Below are 23576 nucleotides of genomic sequence, written 5' to 3'. Positions count from 1 at the left end.
AACAACATCAGACATCTCAGTCCAGAAATGTGCAGTCCTTGGCACAGCCAAGATACTGCGCAGAACCCTCAAGCTCCCAGGCCTCTGGTAGAGGACCCGAGCTCAGAGGATAAGAACCACCCGCGGTGGGTGAGAAGGGAATTTTTTTATATATATAAAGGATGGTGGGTTAGAGTCCCTCCAATTGTTTGGGTTCGAGTCCTAAACTGGGTTAAAGGAACTACGGGTTTCTAGGTTAGAGTCCTATCAGTAAATAAGGAAGGTATTTTCTTGAGTTTTGGATTTCTAAATCGAGGGAACTAAACCTTTAGCGAATCCTAAAGACCTTTATCGGAAATAAAGGCCCCTCTTAGAGGATTAAGCGGCAGAGCGACCAAAAAGCTGATTTGTTGGATTCTACGAAGACGTTTGCTGTCGAAAGAGGAAATCCCACCCAATTCAGGAAGAATGGGTCTACATGGCTCCAGAACACAATCTCCTCCTCAGGGTGAATTGTTTGACTATATGATAATGAAATATTGAAAAAAAAAGCAGGAGAAAACGAATAAAGAATAAAAATACTGAACATAAATCTTTTGTGGATAAATTACAGGCCTTAATATGTTTGAAAAAAAAAAGTGTTTGTTCTTTTTGCGTATTTGCATAAACAAATGATTTCATTCCCTAAAAGGATCAATCAATTGAGGAACCTTTTCTTACTAAAAGCAGCTCAAAGAACTGTAAAAACAATTAGCCCTCAGGTGTCAAGAAATGGTGGCGTTGAGGTGGTGAGGCAGACGCTGTAGACCCAGGATGCGATAAAAAATGATTTTAATAATGAATGTCCAGCAAACACAGTCCAACCAACGGGCAGCACGGCTGAGCGGAAGCCAGGGCTCAACGCCGGTAGCAACCGTTACACAAATGGACGAGACGACAGACTGGGTACAAAGATGACAGACTAGAAGTCAGAATGAGACGAGGACCCGACAAACACACAGGTGACACTAAATACACAGGAGGTAATTAGGGAACGAGAAACACCTGGGAGTAATCGAGGGGAGAACAGAACAACACAGAGACACAGAAAACTTGAAATAAACACAGAAAAACACAGATCATGACATCAGGATTCTCTGACAAAACATTCCACAAACGGGAGCCATAATCTGGATGGATAATAAATGACTAAAACTATATGAACTTGCAAAAGATTAAAATAAGAGTCATAAATACATATGTATAGAAAAAACAAAGAAAACAACTCCCAGCCTCCCAATAAAACAAGCCTAATCAATTTCTACTTGCTTCTTCTCTTTCCCTCTGTCTGAGCCTCACTGCAGTGCATCTGACCTCTGACCTCAACTCCTCAAACATGTCCTCCCATGGACCAGATGAAAGTGACCGAGAAGATCCAGAGAATCAAGAAGATCAAGAAAACCTACATCACCTCCAGGCACTTTAGTGTCTGTTGATCCTAATTTTTTTGACACTGGAGAACTGATGAAACATTTCCATTCAGGGGACAACTGTCGGTCTCCTGGTGGACATTTGGACTGAATACTGTGTGCGACTGAGCTTTAACAACTTCCGCTGGTCTGCTGTCCTGATACTGGACAGGTATCAGGTCCAGTAAGAAAAGCTAAACAAAGCTTCAGAGCTGTGAGAGAAGAAGACTCTGAACTGTTTGATGCTTGTTTCATCTGTGGACAACATGGACATTGACTGGGGGACAATCTGGACAACCCAAAGATCCAATGCCAGAACCAGTTGGACTGACTGGGAGCCAGAGGAGAGAGATTTGGAGGATTTCACTGCAGCGACACCAAGAGGGCAGCGAGAGGAGCGAAAAGAGATGTTTAAGGTAAGTTATACACACACACAGCAGTGACACACACACACACACACACACACCCCAACTGCCACTGCAACAAAGACTGCTTGCTACTTACCCTGTTAACATTTAGAAATTCTTTAGCGAGAAAAAGAAGAATGACTATTAACGCTGACAGAAGGACCAATACTAAAGATCCTTTAAGGGTCCATGAGCCATAGATTGAGAAACTGTGAAGGGAAATTGCAATAACTTTAGTTCTGCAATGAACTAACAAAATTATGCCATTGAAATATAACAAGTAAAACAGGTAGAGAACATTCTAGGAAAAAATGGTTTTGAAATAAATGCTTTAAAATAAATAAATAAATAATTTAAAAGCTGAATCGTTGTAGACACAGACAGTGAATACAACGTTATCGATGAGAATTATTAAGTGGTCCTACATAAAATAACAGTGTCCCTTGACTTCTAAACATTTTGAAAACATTTGAGGGTAAAAAAAAGTTTTTCTCCATTTTTGAAAATCTATGCTGTAGTTACATAAATAATACAAAATAAACAAAATATTTTTTAGTACTAAGAATTAAAGATCATTAATACTGCAGTGATTATAATATTTTGGTATACCATATATTTGGTTGCATTTAAACTGAACAGAAGAAAATTCTTATAAATTACAGCTGTGATAAATTTGACTTTAGAGCAATTAAAAAGACCTTTTGTTTTCCTGGAACTAACAAAATCTGTTTTTTTTAATTAATGAAGTGCTTCAGCAGGAACATAATCAATTTGTTGCTGTGCACCTAAATTATATTGAGATCTCTTTTGAATGGATAAACCTTAAAACATGATCATTTATATTGCCATTGAATTCAAACATTAAAATATGTTGTTAAAAGAAAGACAATTTTAATAAATTCGGTAATTACAATTTAAGAAAAATAAACACAACGAGGACTGACTGGACATTTTTGACTGTGATGAAATTTTGACTGACTCCATAATTCTGATGGTGCCCAAGGTTTGTTTGTGTCTGTTTCATGTTGGAGTGAATGTTTGTTTGTCTGCTATGTGTTTAATAAGCATGGTTTACTAGACTGAAAATTAGTAACTGATTGATTCAGAAACTTAAGTTTATAAAGGAATATTGCATGAGATGATTTGAGATCTTTTTAGTTTTTGATACTTTGACAACCAAAATTATAGTTTGCTCAGTGTGAATTCTAACAGTGTAAGGAGAAAGTAGGACTGCATACAGTTGACCTATGACCTGTCTGAGACTGACACCTCCTAGTTCCTCCCACCTGCTGGATTTGTTTCCGCCTTTAGTTTCCAATAAACGCTCACCATTATCACCCCTCCCTTTCAGTTTCACAGCAAGTTTAGGAAAAACGAAAAAAACTTTACCGTGCTTACGAGAATGAATAGATATTTATAGAATAATCGAGCAGACTAAAACATGAAATCTTTATTATTAGTGTTTTACAGTTAAGAAGGTTAATAAAACAGTTTAAATGCTTTTTAAATGTTTTATTTACTTTGTAGAATAATATGGAATTTATTTTTTAGAAATTAATGTTCATAATGATTTATAACACTGTTAAGGAAATCAATGCAAAATTTTAACTATACTGTAGATTTCCAAGGCGTTCCCAGGCCAGCTCAGAGACATAGTCCCTCCAGCGTGTCCTGGGTCTTCCCCGGGGCCTCCTCCCGGTGGGAAGTGCCCGGAACGCCTCACCAGTGAGGCGTCCAGGAGGCATCCTGACCAGATGCCCGAGCCACCTCAACTAGCCCCTCTCGACGTGAAGGAGCAGCAGCTCTATTCTGAGTTCCTCCCGGATGATTGAGCTTCTCACCCTATCTCTAAGGGAGAGCCCAGCCACCCTGCAGAGAAAACCCATTTCAGCCACTTGTATCCGTGACCTCGTTCTGTCGGTCATGATCCAAAGCTCATGACCATAGATGAGGGTGGGAACGTAGATCGATCGGTAAATCGAGAGCTTCGCTTTTTGACTCAGCTCTCTCTTCACCATGACAGACCGGTACAGTGCCCGCTTCACAGTAGACGGTGCGCCTGTCGATCTCCCGCTCCTTTCTTCCCTCATTCATGAACAAGATCCTGAGATACTTGAACTCCTCCACTTGTGGCAGGACATCCCCCTCCCCCAACCCGGAGAAGGCACTCTACCCTTTTCTGGCTCAAGACCATGGCCTCGGATTTGGAGGCACTGATCCTCATCCCGGCCGCTTCACACTCTGCTGCAAATCGCTCCAGCGAGAGCTGCAGATCACAACCTGATGAAGCCAATAGGACCATATCATCCGCAAAAAGCAGAGATGTGATCCTAAGGCCACCAAATCGGATCCCCTCAACACCTTAGCGGTGCCTAGAAATTCTGTCCATTCTGTAATGAACAGAATGGGTGACAAAGGGCAGCCCTGGTGGAGTCCAACTCTCACCGGAAAGACAGGAACCTGACAGCCCATCTCAAAGGGCCCGGCACCTCATACTCTGGAGAACCCCTCACATGGCTCCCCAAGGGACACGGTTGAGCGCCTTCTCCAAGTCCACAAAACACATGTAGACCGGTTGGGTGAACTCCCATGCACCCTCCAGGACCCTGCCGAGGGTGTAGAGCTGGTCCAGTGTTCCATGACCAGGACAAAAACCACACTGCTCTTCCTGAATCTGAGGTTCTTCTATCCAACGGACTCTCCTCTCCAGAACCCCTGAATAGACCTTGCCAGGGAGGTTTAAGAGTGTGACCCCCCTATAATTGGAGCACACCCTCCGGTCCCCCTTTTTGAACAGGGGGACCACCACCCCAGTCTGCCAATCCAGGGGAACTTCCCCCGATGTCCATGCAATATTGCAGAGTCGAGTCAGCCAACACAACCCTACAACACCAGAGCCGTAAGGAACTCCGGGCGGACCTCATCCACCCCCGGGGCCTTGCCACCGAGGAGCTATTTAATCACCTCGGTGACCTCGTCCCCAGAGATTGGAGAGCCCAAACCAGAGTCCCCAGACTCAGCATCCTCAATGGAAGGCATGTTGATGGAATCGAGGAGGTCTTCAAAATATTCTGCCCACAACATCCCGAGTAGAGGTCAGCAGCACACCATCCCCACTATAAACAGTGTTGGTGCTGCACTGCTTCACCCTCCTGAGACGCCGGATGGTGGACCAGAATTGCCTCGAAGCCGTACGGAAGTCTTTGTCCATGGCCTCTCCAAACTCCTCCCACGCCCGAGTTTTTGACTCAGCAACCACCCAAGCTGCATGCCACTTCCCTCTCCGGTACCCATCAGCTGCTTCTGGAGTCTCACAGGCCAAAAAGGCGTGATAGCACTCCTTCTACAGCCTGACAGAATCTCTCACTGAAGGTGTCTATAAATGAGTTCGAGGGTTGCCGCCGCGACAGGCACCGACAACGTTGCAGCCGCAGCTCCGATAAGCTGCCTCGACAATGGAGAAGGATCGCAGAATCTCCCCCAACACCGGAGCCAACTCACCACCAGGTAGTGGTCAGTGGAAAGCTGCGCACCTCTCTTCACCCGATCGTCGGAGACATGCAGCCGCAGATCCGACAAAACAATGACAAAGTCGATCATCAAACTGTGGCCAAGCAGAACCCGTCCCTTCACCCGTAGGCGGAGGGAGGCTACCCTCTCGTTCACCGGGGTAAACCCCAATGTACAGGCGCCGAGATGGGGAGCAACAAGTATGCCCACTCCTGCCCGACGCCTCTCACTGTGGGCAACTCCAGAGTGGAAGTATGTCCAGGCCCTCTCAAGGAGGCTGGTTCCAGAACCAGAACCATGCGTCGAAGTGAGACCGACTATTTCTAGCCGGAACCTCTCAACCTAACACACTAGCTCCTTCCCCACCAGAGAGGTGACATTCCATGTTCCAAGAGCCAGCTTCTGCAACCGAGGATCGGACCGCCAGGGCTCCCTCCCTCTCAGAAGAGTCAGTGAGTTAAAATCAAGGAAAAATTGTTGTGTAGTGTGAACTGGGCTTAAGTCTTTCAAGTATAGGTTTTCTCAGATTTTACCTTCTGACTAACCTTGCTAAGATTCCTAATACTGTCATACCAGATGCAAGCTTGCCAATGTTCAAAACAAACCGTCCAGAAAAATTAAATCTTATCCAACAGTTCTTAAGGGCTGCAAACAACGTTCCAAAAGCTGCCACAGCGATTACATATTTCAACATGTCATTTGAAGAATCTGGAGCTGGGTTTTGTCCTGCTGCGTTGTTCAAATTAGTTACGCTCTGTCTATAGTCTGCCTGCTACAAATCTGATCTATTATTTGATATGTTTCTTGGTTCTTCAGGGAGGCCATTGCTGTTGACGGGTTGTCTGCGTGTTCTTAGAGAATATTTAGGTTAAAAGGTTTGTGGAAGAGAGATAGTGAAACAAATTGCTCTTAAATTTGTTCTTAAATTTGTAATCATTTTGTATGAAAAAATAGATCATTTCAGATGGAATTTTTACATTTTATAATTTAAAAAAAAAAAAAAATCTTCAATACTATAAACCTGTTAAAATACAAATACAAAGTACAGCACAAATTAAACAACATTCTAAGTTCCTTTAACTTAAATATTTATTCTATTTTGCACAGAGGAAAAAATAATTATGTCTTCAAAGTAAACCTAACTATTCTAACCATTTACCTTCAGCCAATCTTCACATACAAACACAGAATGCATCTTAAAAAAGACAACTCAACTTTTTTATCCCCATTGTAAAGAACATTTTTGAAAAATAAATCAAAAATGATCAAGTCTACTTCAGAGGATACAAATGTGAGCATTGTACATTAAACGTACTTTAAAGAATTTGAAATAAAACCGTGTTGTTTTTTTTTAATCTTCATTTGTCATCTTATTGTAATTTTTTGAATGTGTGGATATTTAAGTGTAGTAAAGTTTTAGTAGATTCCAAAAGTCATTGTTATGGTGTGGAGGGTCTGCAAGAATTTGAAGCAAACACAACACCTGAAAACACCTGAATGTGTGTACAACACACACACACAAGCACACCCCCACTTAAAAAAACCAATCACAAATACATAAATATAAAACCATTATATTTTATTATATCTTATATAATAAAATATATAACTGAAACTGAAAAATAAACAGGCAGCACTGCAAACTTTTATATTTATATCAAATATAATGGTTTATATTATGGTTTTTGATGATAAAACAATGTAGGAACAAAGGAAAGAACGGCCCAGTAATGATAGAATGGTAGAATAATGATAGTAGTACACAGAGGGCACTAATATTTAAAGGTACTGACATAATGTTAGCATAATAGCTGGAAAAATTAAGAATACTGGAATTTTTGCTTTAACCCTAAAATGTTGTTTTTTTTTTTTTTCTGAAGCAGGTTGGTCAAAAAAATCTACAAGAAAACTAAAAAAACAGCAGTATAATATCAAAACATTGTTCTTCTCTGGTGTTATCAAGTCAAAATGATCAAGCCTTTTTCTATGTTTTTAAATATAGGAGTAACCAGGAAGAACTGTTTACCATTTTGTTTTTCTATCAAGAAAACTTATTCTCAGACAACACATACATTGATGTATTTTACCAAACAACCAAATTAATTTCAACAAACAAACTAATATGCAACTTAAGCAGAATAAAAAGATAATATTGGATTTTTACAAGAAAGCAGGTCTGAGGTCACACAAATAAATAGTTTTTAGGAAATAGGCTGAAAAACAATAGAAGACTTTTGTCTTCTATTGTTTTTCTTCTATTGTATATGTATAGATACACATAGGGTTGTCAAATAATCAATATTCAATGATTGTTAAATCATTTTATATATTTAAAAATTATTTTTTAAAGATATTTATTCACATCATACTATAAACTAAGCTGCTTAGCAAGCAACCCAAGTAATCACACTTTCACACAATAACGCTGCAGACAGACTCAGCCCATCCCCTTTAGCCGTCACTTTAAGAATAATGGCTGCCATTTGTAACAGTGAGCTGGAGTCAAAAATTTAAAACTCTCTGTAATAGGGCAAGTATGTCCAAGAACCTTTGACATTCTCTGGTACAAAGGTAAAAAGCTTGTTGTTTGGTTGTATTTTGCATAAGCAGCAGATAAACAGGAAAAACTGAAGAAGAGTTCATTATGGAAGCTGTGCTAAAGTAACTTAAAAAATAAACAGGCAGCACTGCAAACATGGCAAAGCATCTTATAGACATTTAAAATGTTCAGTAACATTTAATTTCTTCAACAATTTCTACATATGCCATACAGCAAAAGATGTTATCTGTTTAAATGCTTGATAGTTACTATTAGTCTCTTTATGTTTCTGTTTATTAGTAATTAGTAGCTATGACCAACAATAACAATAAAACATGTAACATTAATTTCAGTTTTTGTTTTGAAACTCCAACAATTTGGAGGTGCAAGTTCACAGTTTTAATAAATGGTATGCATAAGTTAATTTTTACCTTTATTTTATCCTTTTGTCATACCAGATTATGACCATGAGAAAAACTTGAGATCAAATGATACACAATCTGCAAAAGACAATTTATGTTTCTACGTAGCAGAATGTCTCAGTAAAGACTCAATGATGTTCTCAAGGTCACAATGTGATGCAATCCTTCTGAAAGCTCAAACATACCACTCAGTATTGGACAAAATGACATTCCTCCTGTAAACTGCGTACAGGTGAACATCGGACTCAGACAGCACAATCAGCAAGGACGAAAAAAATGCAAACACTGAGCATTCAAGTACAAAATACAGTTTAGTTCACTGCTGGTCAATAAGTTAGCTCAGCTGGCAAGCAGCATAATTTAAAATAAAATACAACAAAAACTGAAATTAACCACAAAAGACAATATGGCTATGCAAATATATAAATGTATAGCTAACCATTTTTACCATATCAGAATTTGGTTACAACACATCAGCTTTGTGATGACTTTGAGGACAAAAACCACTCAATAGGTTTAAAGTACTGTACTTTTTTTCACAAATATTAAGACACATTTTAAGTGGCTTCTGACCAGATGTGTGAAGGTTTAAATTTAGTTTTACTCCCCATGTTATATCTCTTAAATCTCTCAACACTTGATACCTTTACAGCAGTCAGTTAGTCAAAAAGGTGTGTCTTACTGATCTATTGCTCAGTCAGCCAGTAGCATCTTTCACAAGTGTTGATGGTAAAAATGCCCAGCAACGTGTTTTCTGATTCATAAGACACACTATGATGTCTGAGGACCTGCATCAGGAAACTCAAACAGGAAGATGAGAATTGTGGACCCCACTAACTCTGGTCACTAATTAGTGACCAAATTTCTATTATAAGCTTCATATGTTGAGAATAAAAAACTGTACCATTCTAATGAACGCCTCGCCTGCTAGCGCTGATCAGAAGGCACAGCTATGACCAACAATAACAATAAAACATGACTTCTGTCAGACTGCTTCAGGACAGCTGTGGTTACAATCCAGTAGCTTTCTGTCATCAGCGTGTGAATGTTTGTGTGAATGGGATTGACTGATTTCATTGTAAAACTTATTTGAGAGCCCTTTGAGGGTTGAAAAGTGCTATACACAATGGTTATGGAAAGTATTCAGACCCCTTTAAAATGTTCTGTTTCTTTGCAGCGATTTGCTAAAATCAAAAAGTTGATATTATTTCTCATAAATGTACACTAATCCCATTTTGACAGATAAAAACTAGAACTGTAAAAAAAAAAATTCAAATTTATCAAAAAAGAAAAACTGTTTTACAGTTACGGTATTATGGCCATAACATATGTGGCCATAAGTATTCACACACTCATATTTAACACGCATGCAGTCCATTACTTCCAATCCTCCTCGAGATTTTGCTCCTTCTAAGGAGTCCAGATGTGTTTAATTAAACTGATTGGACTTGATTAGGAAAGGCACACGTAAGACCTCACAGTTCACAGTGCAGGTCAGAGCAAATGAGAATCATGAGGTGGAAGGAACTGCCCAGTGAGCTCTGCAAGACACAATTCTATGCCTTGTTCCTAAGATTCTTAAGAGCACAGTGGCCGTCATTATCCTTCAATGGAAGAAGCTTGGGATGAGCAGAACGCTTCCTAAATCTGACGGTCCAGCTAAAGAGCCTTAGTGAGAGAGGCAAAGAAGAAGGCAAAGATCACTGTGGCTGAGCTCCAGAGATGCAGTAGAGAGATGGGAGAAAGTTCCACAAAGTCAACTATCACCGCAGCCCTCCACCAGTCGGGGCTTTATGGCAGAGTGGCCCAACGGGAGAATCTCCTCAGTGCAAGACACATCAAAAGCTCTTATAGTGTTTGCCAAAAAACACATGAAAGACTCCCAGACTTTGAGAAATAAGACTCTCTGGTTGGATGAGATGAAGATTGAACTTTCTGGCGTTAATTCTAACCAGTATGTGTGGAGAAAACCAGGCACTGCTCATCACCTGCCCAATACAATCCCAACAGTGAAACATGGTGGTGGCAGCATCATGCTATGGGATGCTTTTCAGCTGCAGGGACAGGACGACTGGTTGCAACTGAAGGAAAGATGAATACGACCAAGTACAGAGATATCCTGAAAGAAAACCTCTTCCAGATTGCTGAGGACCTCAGACTTGGCCGAAGGTTCACCTTCCAACAAGACAATGACCCAAAGCATACAGCTAAAATAACAAAGGAGTGGCTTCAGAACAACTCTGAGACCATTTTTGACTGGCCCAGCCAGAGCCCTGACCTAAATCCAACTAAACATTTCTGGAGAGACCCGAAAATGGCTCCACCAACGTTCACCATCCAACCGGAGGGAGCTCGAGAGGAACTGCAAGGAAGAATGGCAGAGGATTCCCAAATCCAGGTGTGAAAAGCTTGTGGCATTGTTCCCAAGGAGACTCAAGACTGTACTAGCTCAAAGGGTGCTTCTACTAAATAAGTCTAAGAGCAAAGGGTCTGAATACTTATGACTGTGTGATATGTCAGTTTGTTTGTTTTTTTAATACATTTGTAAAAAAAAATTCTAAATTTTTGTTGTTTTTTTCTGTCAAAATGGAAAAAAAAAATAATTCTCATGAATTACTTGCACATTCATGAGAAATAATATGAAAAATGACTACAATAAAAGAGTGAAAAATTTAAAGGGGTCTGAATACTTTCCATACCCACTGTAAGTCTGGCTTTATCTTAGCGGTGGATCACTCGGCTCGTGCGTCGATGAAGAACGCCGCTAGCTGCGAGAAATAATGTGATTTGCAGGACACAAATAATTAATAAAAGCAAAAAATTCAAATCATGCATTTGTATCATCATGGGGTAAATATATAGCTAAATAATAAACAAAGATATTGCTGTGTAAAGTAAATAATAAAACCTTCTTTTGAGGTTGCTGTTCACTTATCAGACCAGACACAACCTGAACACTTCTAGGTGTGTTTGGTCTCCTCATCATCTCTCACCAAAATGATTTCAATTCATATTCTTCACTGTAGTAAGTTAGCTTAGCATATTTTGAGGTAAATTAAAGCCAAAACTGAAATTAACCAGTATTGTAGGAAAGTAAGCTTAGTAGAATATAAAAACCAGAGAGTGCTTATTTTGTCAAAAGGTTGAAATTACATACTTCTGTTTTACATTTTTGTATATACCATGGAACCATAGCATTTTTACATACCATCCCTAATGCCTACCTAGTCGATCTGAACAATATATATCACATAATACACATACTGTCAGGAACTGCTTGAAATTGAGCTAATTATTGAATAACCATGCATTCAGACTCCCTACCCCAGTAATGTATTTTGTGACATTTGTTGCATGCAGCAGAAAATGATTTAAAAGGTAATGAGTTGGAAAGGTAATTCATGATACATTCTGATGCCAAAACTCAGAAATCACTGGAAACCAAAACCTTTCCAAACCTTGAAATAGATTTTTTTTTCTTTCCCAGAATCAGACCCTAACCCACTGGACTGAATGGACCCATTATTTGGGGGTCTAGAACTGTTGTGAACAAAAAATGGTAATATTTCAAATGGTTGTATTTTCATTGCAAATCACATCATTATTGCAACATTCACCATATTGTTGCATGTTTTCCTGATATTACACGGTATCACCAAAAGAACCAAAATAGTGCTTTTCTGATATCGAACAATCTGAAAACGCCTCAGACGGAATTTCCAGTCCCTGGACTATTTGTTGTAGTAATTTCAATGCAGCAAGTTATACAGCACATAAACAAACTAATATAAGTTCCTGCAAAAAAGTCACAACTCTGATGAAAGGGTAGCACTTGTTGAGGTATGCACACTTTGTTTACTCAGAAAAACAAAAAAAGAACAAATACTGCCAAAGAACATACCCTGGAATGCAATACTTAGGAGTGTGAAGAGGAAAGCTCCAGGCTTGAGGAAAGTCCCGTGTGGAACATTTTTTGTGGGTCACACGCATAATGTTCAGTAGAGAAAGCCAGATATCTTGAGTCCTTTGCAGGGATGAGAGTCATCCTCAGGGTGGTGATTGGGGTTCAGGAGGTTGGCCGCTGTTTATAAATACACTCTGTGGGTGAAGGGCATGATCGAGCTGACAAATGTTTGCAGCTTTGATGTCCCAACTTGTTCTGGGATGGTTCCAAGATGCAGCCAAGCTGGAATCAATATACAGTTGAAACCAGATATTTACATTCAAAGAGATGCAAAACAATTCCCCCCTTTTAATTTCTGTTGTTAAATCAGACTAAACAGTTCCTTTTTTACCAAAATTATTTTTATTTGCTAAACACCAGAGTAAAGAAAAAAATTCTCAAAAAAGTTTTTTTTTACTGCTCTTTCAGAGTCAGGAGTTCAGACTGAAAAAACTGTTACTCTGCCTCTCACCTTGTGGATATTGGCATCACTTCAAGCACACATCATACTTGTGTAGCATTATGATAAAATCTAAAAAAAATTCTTCAAGATATACAGTATGAGAATTCTGGACCCCACTTTGTCTGGTTTATCCATCACTTATTTCTAGGTGCCTGAAAGTGAATTTTTTCTCTTAGCAAACATTAATGCAAGTACAGCATGGAAATATCCCGACCATCATAGGAGGTTCTGTGTCCCAAAGATGAACATGTGTTGCAACCACAGAATAAAAGCAAAAACCTTGTGAAGACAAAACAAGTTCTATACCATCATCAGGTGGACTTTCATGGGCTGAAAATCCACCTGACGAGGAACAGTGAGAATATAGTTTTTACAAATGAGCTCTGGAACAAATGCCTTATTTTTGGAGACATGTTCTGTTCTCTGATCCAACTGTGTCTAAGTGTTTTGCCATTGTTGCATTAACTTGTAAGCCTGAGAACAGCATCCCAAAATAGTGCCAGCTCTATGTTGAACTTTACATTTCTCAATACTCGACTAAAAGCCAGTCAAAAAATTACTGTGACTGTTTAGGTTAGCCTCTTCTTGTCACAAAGATGTGAAAGATGGGCTGAACTCGGGCACATCCCAAAAAATAACAACGTGAGGGAAGAATATTATGCGGAATTATTAAAGTGACTTATCAAACATCAACCCAAAAATTTAAAGCTTAGGGCAAATAGAGTAAAAATATATAGAACAACAAAGTTGTGATAATCACAAAGCTCTGATCTCAACTGATGACGGATTATTTCCTTTTCTCTTCCTCAAAAGGGGGAGATGTTATGTACAGTTATCTTGACGTGTAACATATTAACCAATATATATGTGGAAGTTGTGATGTGAAGTAAAGTACATGTACATGTAAAGTACATGTTAACCTCCTGCCTCATCCTTGTCATACTAACAAAACAGAATCTACTAGCGTTGACCCTGTGTATAGTTTACACAGCAATTCTACCAAATATTACAATGTTTGCTGAATTTTGAATTTAAAAAAATAATGAATAAAATCTTATACAATACAAATACAAATATATTTGATCTAAATCAGGAAATGTTTGGGATTGGGGAATGGTGTCTCAGAAGGTATGAGTTTGCCTTATAACCTGTGGGAGGGACAACACAGGTCTGACCGCTGCTCTGTCCTTCTCAGTCATTGTGTCTTTGGGCAGGACTTTCCTTGTGGTGTCCTCTCACAAGTTTTGGAGCTTTGGAGGACAGCAAGGCACAAGCCCAACCTGAGTTGGGCCTGAGGCTGGGATTGAGATTGGGCCTGGGCACAAACCCAACCTGGCTGGCTTGTGCCCAACTCAGTTTGGGTTTGTGCCTTGCAGTCCTCCACAGCTGTATGGAAATAACTGATTTCAACCCCTTATGTCCCTAGAGAGCTCTGGTACTTTGGAATTTCTGAACAATTCTGTCTTGCTTGAGATCCTGTGCTAGTTTTGTGTGGCACAAAGAGGACTATCAAGCTATTTTGAAAGCACTCTAAAAACAGAGTGAAAAATGAATATCTACCTCATTTCTGTATATCAGATAAAGATTTTAGAGTCCTTCAAATCTTGATATCTCTCCTCTTGGTTATGTCTTACTGTTATTAGTAATCATCTAATTTTCTTAAACCCTATTTTCTTGTTAAATCCCTTTTTTATGGCATTATGCACAAAAACTAAATGCCAAATTCTATCAAATGTTAGAAGAGAAAACACTCTCCTTTTGAGTTTGACACAAATCTACATCTTTGTTAGCTTCTTTGTTGCTCAATTCCAGATGAACTGACAGGCTGTTTTTTCACATTGTGAAAGTACCAGAAAAAGAGCTGCTGTAGACTCAAATCCTGGTAAATTGTTTTGTCTGCTTGACTTTGTTAATGTATCAGTCTTGATATCCAGAACTAAAGTGGTAATTAATACGCAGTGTATACATCCTTCAAAAGTTCCTCTTCCTCATGTCATATATTAAATCACTTTTTTGTCATGCATCCAAACAAGTTTTGCAGCTATTTGTTAAGTATGGTGGTGCAAGGTTGTGTGTGTGGGTGTGTGTGTGGGTGTGTAGGGGTGTTCATATTATAATGTCATCTGAGTTAGATGCATGTTAGATTTAGATGTCATGCATTAGACATCTCTGCCTTGCTAAGGGCAATGGCCAGCTCCAGGTCCTCCTGTTCCTGTTGCCTGAGCCTTTTCAGTCGATCTCGCTCTGCCCGCTCACTCTCTCGCTTGGCCCATTCAAGTTGCTGAGCTTCGTTACCAAACTGGAAAAAGAGAGACATAAATCCTTTTAAGACATAAGCACTGGTCAAGTTCCATTTATTTTAGCAAGAAAAAGTGTTGTTTTTAAATTCCTAAGTATATAACTTGTAATAATGCTTGTATTATTACAAGTTTAACTAACATTTGGTAAATCAGATGCTTTATAAAATAACTAGTTAATAATAATAATAATAATAATAATAATAATAATAATACATTAAATAGCACATTATATTACATAGTAATAGTTACATCTCTAAAAACTCCAAATGTAAAACTATGAACCAGAAGCATGATAGCATGTTTATTGAAAATGATCAAAAATGTATACATTTTATAAGCTCTTCCACTTTGTATATATGCCTAAAATACTTTAAGTGATGTGTTATTTTTGTAGCTTCTGTACTATACTATACCAAACCCATTACAGTGGTACACTCTCCACAAACAAACAGATAAAAAAGTAACCTAAAAAAAGCAAATCTCATTAAGACAAATATGATTCCAACTGAATAGAACAATAATTTACCAGAAACTTTGCGCAACAATAATCTGATAATGTGCTCAGTTTGTGAGATTTAGTGCATTTTTTTCCAACCATCACATTCTAAAATAAGAACATCGATTTGTGAAAAGGCAGACAGTGCTGCCTGACAGCACTGATGAAAGTTACTAATGATATTTACATGGCCTCAGATAGTAAATTTATTTCTGCTCTTTTCTTCTCAGTGATGCTTCTTGATATAGTTGATCATATTGTTCTCTTAGAAAGGCTTGCAGTGATCCAGGGAACACAACATGGTTGATGGATTCAATTAAAGGGCTTCTTGTAGAGAAACACAAGGTTTAGTGCTTGATCAAAGTTTCCAGTTTATATGCTTCCAATTGGTAAAATCATCAAACAGCATGGGATACATTTTCACTGTTATGCTTATGATACTCAACTTTACTTGTCCATAAGTCTTGATGAACCCTAACCCTAACTTTAGCTTTCATAACATAAAGCTACATCATTTTTAAAGTTTAATCAGTAATACTTTTATAACAAATTTATGTCAGATCACGATTTCTTGGTTACTGTCAAGTTGTCATAACAAAGACATTTTGAATAATGTCAACTTTGTATTAAAAATGTCATGATTTACTCATACTCAAAGTAACTTTGAGTATGGATTGTTGCAGCAGCGCCTCCTGCTGTACGCACTGTGAGTACCTTTAGATTTTCCTTTAAATAAAAAAAGTAAAGAATAGTTATTGTATGTTTTATTATCTAACCCTCTTTACTATTAACACAATTGTGGAGAAAAAAAAGATATTTTGTATCAAAACATCTTGTATGTAGTGCGAGTCTGTTGGGGTCAAAGGGCACACAAAAGGCTAAATCTTATTGGTCAGTTTACTTTTGTTAATTTGGCAGTTTGGCGCTTTTTCTGTGAGCTAAAAATGAACGAGCTCCTCCGGTTGTTCTAAGATTCCGCCTGAGCTTTTTACTGACGGGTTCTGACGGGTCGCCGGTTTATTAGCCTTTATGTGGTTTCACAAACTGAAAAGCTGACGGGTCACCTGTTGGCTGACACCAGCAGATGTCGGGGGGAAAAAAAGTTAGACAGATCGGATGTTGATTCAGGTTCAGGTGTCAGACGTCCAGAGAAGAAGGAGATTTAATTTCTACTCGTTTAACCCGCAGTCTGAGACGCTCAGTAGGAGTGGCAGATGTCTGCCACCTGGTGACCCGCCAGAACCGCAGACGGTAAAATAACTCAGCCGGGATCCAAACAACCACTGTTAGAACTACGCGTGGGATCAAACTCCGCTCATTCATTTTTAGCTTACAGCAAAAGCACCAAGCCGCCAAATAAACAAAAGTAAACTGACCAGTAACATTTAGGCTTTGATGTGCCCTTTGACCCCCACAGACTCGCTACGTACATCATGTTTTGACACAAAAGAGTTTTTTTTCCTCCACAATTTTGCTAAAAGTAAAGAGGGTTAGACAATAAAAATTCCAGAAGTTAATCTTTTCTTTTTTAAAGGAACTCCAGGTACCAAAGTGGGTCCAGCCGTACAGCTGCAGGCGCCGCTGCCCTCCGAAAAAATCCTGCAGGCGTCTGCGTATAATTCTGAACTTTAAAAGTAGGAAAGTTTTATACATAAAGCAATTTATTTTAAATGTTTTTATAATTTCCTTTTTTAAAACTAAATATAAACAAATGTTATTACTTCAATGTAAAAACATTTAAATAAAAATTTTTTAGGCAGTGCTCCCTACTGACAATGGGTATTTTTAGAACTTGCTCCGTGGCGACTGACAATGTCCCCTTGGGCGACAGGGCGCCCGCGGGCGCCGTGTTGGTGACCCCTGCTTTAGAGGTATGATGTGTGTTGGGAACTGATACTATGTAAATACATTGAAATGAATAAAAATGATTTTTCTGTGAAAAAGAAATGGTTGACACAGAGTACTTGATCAGAAGACCAGAATGTAAATGACCATACTTTATATTCCTACAGAAAAACAACTTTAAATACCACATTTCCTAACGTCCATAAATTAGAGCAGCTGAATTGTAAGAATAATGCTGTATAGTTTTTTTGGGGGGTGGAGCACTTTATGAAGGTTGTACAAAACAAACCCATGAAAAACAACTGCTAACTGCAGCCGGTTCCATGTTAAAATGGGATACTCTTTGTTCATTTTGTAAAAGTTATCTGATTGATATTGGTTTTATAAATATCCTCAATGTTTAATTTTTTGCTTATTTTTCTTTCTGCTCTTTGTTTATCATACATCTGATATATACTTAAATATTAAAAAGCAATTCTGATTAAAAACTAGTTTTATGTGAATCTCTCTGTGTGCTCAATTTCTTACCTTGACTTTATCAGGTCCTGTTAGAGGCGCAAAGAACACATACAAATTAAAAACCAAGCATCAGTCAAGTTACCAGATTTAACTATTTGCATTTCTCACTGACACACAGACATGAAAAAGGAATAGAAATCAACATCTTTTAAATACTATCTGAAATTGAGTTTCATTCTGAAAGCAACTCCACTTGCTTTAAACAAGAGGTTTTCAAAACTACACCTAATAAACTACTAACTAAACTACTGCTACCTACAATGTTAGCAACTACAAGTGGTGCTATGAAAATGAAACTAAGTGGAAACACAACAATCAATGACCCCTTTAAGTAGAAATAATCTAATTAAAAAAATCAGGGAGAATGTCCTCTCTAAAAAGAAAAATTAATATAGCATGTCTACTGTGGCACCGATTAAAAAGTGTCACCACAAATAACATATTGATTAAAATCTATTAATTCAAAGATATTTTTTCTTATCTTTAGGGGCTTCTTATCTTATAAGATAAGTAACACACAGCTGTGCGAGCTGTGTCATGCTCACACAGTATGGGTGATATGTGGAATCTATTTAAATAAGTAATAATAAAAATGTCCTCCAACTTTTTTTTTCTTTACTGCCAGTATTGAATTACAAGAATGCTGTTTCACTAAAATGGTTTAATAAAAGACGGCAAAATAATATCCAGCCCTTCCTGCTTCCAAAACAGATGGTTAATTTCTGGCAGTAACAGACAAAGAAATGCATATTCACACTTATTATGTAGCACATATGAGCACTAAAAAACAATTAAAGTTGTCTCTTAGACAATCTAAGGGATTTAGATTCCAGAAGAAAACAATTAAATGATTGGTCTAGCATAAGTGCCAAAATGATTTTTGAGTCTTGACACATAAGAACCTTGGAATTAATTCCTACATGTATAAGAAATTAATCAATTAATAGTAATTAAATTACTATCAAGGGTTTGTGCGAAATTGTTTAAAAATATGGCTTATATAACTTTCACAGTTTTAATTGAACAACCAAATGGAAGAGAAGACAGGAAAGTGATTGGGTATTAGGGATATGTGATATGGCATAGAATTAAGTTGACAGTACTGTTATGTGCTTCGGGCACATTATAGTTTTATTTATTTTTCTAGATTGTTTTCTGTATTGAATTTAGTTGAATGGCTTTTTAAATCTATTTTGGAGTTTGCATAATTCCTTTTTTGTAATTAACTTGATTTGGTTCATTTGTGGCGCTGTTGGCCCGTCTATGAATAGGCTGGGTTTCGACATGTGGAGAGATCTGCCCTTCCGCTGGCTCCGCCTCCACCGAGGATGTGTCCAGTAGCTGTAGCCCGCGGCCGACATCTCCAGCCTGCCATGCGGTATTTTTGTTAGCCTTTGTTTGTTTGCTGCTTTGGTTGTGATTTTGGCCTGGTGAAATCACAATGGTTGTCCTGTTTTCGATTCTTTCTTTGCAGTAGATTCTTTTTTTTTGCTTTAGTCCGGTACTAGTAGGGGCTTTGACGGCCCTGTATAGAGTTGGCCCCCTGCTGTACCGTTTTGTTCTTTTTGATCAGCTCACCAGGTCCAACTTTCTGTTAATACTTTTGGGGTTTTGTTTCATCCTCTTTTTTTTTTTTAACCCCTCCAGGGGGTTATATGCCTACTTATATGATAGTAGGCTGACAGGAAATGGGGAAGGAGAGGGGGGAAGACATGCGGCAAATGTTGTCGGGTCCGGGAGTCGAACCCGCGACGGCCGCGTCGAGGACTCAAGGCCTCCAAATATGGGTCGCGCTAACCCCTACGCAACCATGGCACGCCCATCCTCTCTTTTTTTGGGACACAGGGAATTGAGGATATTTAACTCTCTTTTTTTCTCCATAGAAAATCAAAGCAGCTGAACCAAAAGAAAAGTTCAATAGTTTAAAAATAAAATAATTTTTTTGAACCCTCATTTTTGCCTGTGTCCTCAAATATGTTGTGCCCTTTTTATGCAACAGTATATACAGTATATCGTAATATGAATTGTGTAAAACTTACAATGGAAACAAAAAAAAAATCACACACTTATTGAGTAGAATGTATTTATTTGTATGTATGTGTTAAAACTAACACTCGTTATGGACAGCATATGTTATTTGTATGTAATGTTTGTAATGGTTTTGTTTTATGCTGCTACCTATCATTACCAGGTCTTCCTTTAAAAATCTCATTTCATTGGGTCCTGGCAAATTGCTTGTATTTAGGTTTTTCTGCTTCTGGTTTTACTGTTTAATCCATCCGTGGTCTAATGCTGCGTTCACACCAAACACATTTTGAGCATCAGCCGCGTCTGGTTTACATTTAGTCTATGTGAATATAAACACAGTCTCTGAATGTTTCCAGGACGCGTCAAGGGTCCGTTTTTTTACACTGTGCGTTTCACATGTCTGCTGCGGTGCAATTTGAAGCATTTGGAGGGTTTGAAGCATCAAGCACTCAAGCGGGTCTGAGGCCGGCAACGGAAAACAACAGTTAGAGCAATTTTGACACATCAGATGCGCCTCCACATAGACTGAATGCGCGGAATGTTAGGTGTGGAGCAAAACGTCAAGCGTCTGCATTCAAAGTGCACGTGTCATTTTTGACGAGTAACACGTTTGGTATTTAAGAGATGGTGTCATTTCTGAATTGAATTTGAATTTAAATCCCACGTTTTTTACTCTGTTTTTTACACTGTGCGCTTCTACGAGGTTTCTTGTATTATGCTTGTGGTTTCAGAAAGACCGTCAGTCTGTCACTTTGTCTCATGGTGCTTTCCCGCTGTCTGACCATGACATCTGCCTTTCTCCTCCTGAGCATTGCTAAGACGGCAGGAGGGTAAAAAGCAGAGTCCATTGGTCTTTACCTTGTGGAGTTTTACCTTGTGTGGGTCCCGGCGGGGGTTGCACCAATCCTGCATGCGCTCCTGATTTCCCACTGTCTGACCGTGTGTTCCCGATCCAGGTCCATATAATTAATGTTTTTGCCTTTTTAACAACCTCTTGCTTTGCACTGCCAAACCATGCTGCTTCCCGCTTGCTCTGTCTTGATGTCAGTCGTTACGTCATCAACAAGCATTACCTCAGTTAGCCGGTAGACTGTGGAGTTCTATTTTAAATTTCTATCGTCTCTACCATATATGATTTATTGCGCATTCCTATTGTGTAAAATGAAGAATTTTGGAGATATGTTTTTTAGATGTAATGAATATGACATAATGACAATTAATCCAAAGGAGCCAACTCTACTCTAAGCTAAGTTGCTGCGGTAATTTTACTTCAACCTTTGTTCAATATTTTTTTTACATTACATAAGTATTATCATGTAGATGTACTTATTTAATCTATTTGAAATAAGTAATGTTAATGAATAACAAATACTTTTCTACTCTGTAAAGTTGTCACCCTTTATTAAGGTTGATTTTATAAACATTTTTATGTGTATTTTGTCGTGTCCTTGAGTGTCAAGAAACGTGCCTATCACATTAAATAAAGAAACATTCAGGGGCCAGATTTTCAGCCGTAGCGGTTTAGATGCGTGCTGGAAGCTCTATTGCAAGAACTTAAAAGTTTGTTAAAAAAAAGAACAAAGAGGCACACTGATCACTAAGTACACACCCACACATACACACGCCAACATACACCCCTGCATCCACATATACACAGCAAGTTCATGCAGGGTCAACAAACAAAAGGGCTGACAGTTGAGTGGTGATACTGCCATGTTAGAAAATTCTACAGTCAGTAATATTAAGAAGCAAGAAAAAAAACATCCCATATAATATCTGAAATGTAAACTTCCCTAAAATACTCTGGTGTGTGCAAAAGCTTGCATGCATTTTTATTTGTAGTATTTGTTGTAGTACTATGTTGGTGTATAGTTCCCAAAACATTTAATGCATTACAAATGATAACTTCTATAAAAAGCAACTTCCTAAACCTTAAAACAAAAATAGCTTGTTTCATCCACAATGCTGTTTGGCTGCCAGCCTGCAGGGTCGTGAGCAATGTATAGGCTGGTGTGGGATTATATTTTGTCTTTTATTACAATATGTTGCAGTTATTGAAGCTTATATTAATTAACTGAGTATAATTTGCCATAATGATATCATGATATCGCAGCTCTGCGGTTCTGGAATATTAGGTTTGCACATTCCTGCGCTAGTCAGCTCGAAGAAACCAGAGAATTTGCACCTGGAGTTGCAGAATCTCAGAAATAACAACTCCTTTTTAGGAAGTATGATTCATAAAACCAAAACTGTTAAAAGTAACCAACCATCATTAGTTACGCAAGCACATGGAGCGGTAATATTCCAGAAGCGGGTTGTTTTGCAGCGTAAGGTGTGGCTTAAATGTAACTGCGGGTGATCAGAATATATACCAGATCTGAGTGAATCTTTGTATGCATTTTTTTCTCTCTGATTTCTGAAAGACATCTTTAGCATTTTATTAAAGTTTCGTTGGTTGACTTTCAAAGACAAGACTGCTGACTCGTCTTTGATCTGTCTCAGCACGAACCTGTGGAAAGATGCGTCTTCATCTTTAACAATTGTTGTATATGTCAGTTAAGTTTGGGCCCCATCCAAGCTACAGTTTGTTAAGGCTGTTATTTTTTAACTATAAGCCAATACTTTTTCACATGCTTTGATTATTTGCGGTGATACAGCTAATACACCTCTTTTTACCAACAGGTTTCAAAAGGCTGGACAGCTGTGAGATGAAGAGGACAGCAGAAGTCCAAGAGCAAATTTACCTCAAAACAAAAGTAATGTTGAGAGAGGCAACGAAAGAGAGACTTAGGAAGTGTGTGTGAGGCTGTTCAACTCTGACACCAAAGAAGACGACTTTGGTGGTTTTAGTGTGCAGGAGTTAGACGAGGAGCACAATCAATTATTTTTCCTTTTGCTTTAAGCAGCCATGTTACAGCAATAGTTAGGAAAAAGCATTTACGGTATATATTTGTATGCTACCAGTACGTATTTCATTAAAAATATCTTTCTGTATAAATATTATGTTAAGCCATACTTGTTTGTGGCTTATGACATGTAATAGTCCAGAAATTACAGTATTCACTCAAAAAATCACTCCATTTGTCAGCTCATTGCACATGGAACATTTCTCCAAAGTTCTTATATTCTTATATTCAAAAACATCTTAACAGACCGAGTTCCATGTTAACATAGGACCTTCTTTGATATCACAGCATAATTCTTGCATCCATTGAACTTGTGAGTTTGTGGAGAGTTTCTGCTTGAATTTCTTTGCAGGATGTCAGAATACCTTCCCAGAGCTGCTGTTTTGATATGAACTGCATTCCACCCTCAGATCTTCTGCTTGAGGAAACTCCAAAGGTTCTCAATAGGGTTGAGGTCAGAGGTCAGAGGAGGATGGTGACCACACCATGAGTTTCTCCCCTTTTATGCCCATAGCAGCCAATGACACAGTGGTATTCCTTGCAGCATGAGATGGTGCATTGTCATGCATGAAGATGATTTTGCTACTGAAGGTACGGCTCTTCTTTTTGAACCATAAAGAAAGTGATCAGTCAGAAAGTCCATGTACTTTGCTAAGGTCATTTTCACACCTTCAGGGACTCTGAAGGGGTCGACCAGCTCTTTCCCCATGATTTCAGCCCAAAAAATGACTCCACCACCTCCTTGGAATTGGTGGTGGCCATCCACCACCA

The 23576-nt window shown here is 38.5% G+C and overlaps 2 protein-coding genes and 1 long non-coding RNA gene across 6 annotated transcripts in view; 1 reads left to right on the top strand and 2 right to left on the bottom strand.

Moving 5' to 3' along the window:
* LOC116726052 (uncharacterized) overlaps positions 1-23576 on the bottom strand; it is a 591833-nt gene that overhangs the window by 3132 nt on the left and 565125 nt on the right. The gene's annotated exons all lie outside the window — the stretch shown is intronic.
* Positions 155-23027, top strand: LOC116726077 (uncharacterized). Its single transcript, XR_004340537.1, has 2 exons — positions 155-1843; positions 22582-23027. It is a non-coding gene; the product is annotated as an uncharacterized LOC116726077 (long non-coding RNA).
* Positions 14360-23576, bottom strand: part of eps15l1a (epidermal growth factor receptor pathway substrate 15-like 1a) — a 138560-nt gene continuing 129343 nt past the window's right edge. For 2 of the 4 annotated variants that reach the window (XM_032572523.1, XM_032572522.1), the window contains exons 25-26: positions 17881-17897; positions 14360-15010 (exon numbers count right to left, since the gene is read on the bottom strand). In XM_032572523.1, the coding sequence (XP_032428414.1) occupies positions 14941-15010; positions 17881-17897 (87 nt within the window). In that variant the 3' untranslated portion in view covers positions 14360-14940. The remainder of the gene's footprint in view (positions 15011-17880; positions 17898-23576) is intronic. The other 2 variants (XM_032572526.1, XM_032572525.1) reach the window with 1 other exon arrangement.

This window comes from Xiphophorus hellerii, chromosome 9 (assembly GCF_003331165.1).
Source record: "Xiphophorus hellerii strain 12219 chromosome 9, Xiphophorus_hellerii-4.1, whole genome shotgun sequence".
Taxonomy (NCBI): domain Eukaryota; kingdom Metazoa; phylum Chordata; class Actinopteri; order Cyprinodontiformes; family Poeciliidae; genus Xiphophorus; species Xiphophorus hellerii.
This window is presented reverse-complemented; position numbering and strand designations above follow the sequence as displayed.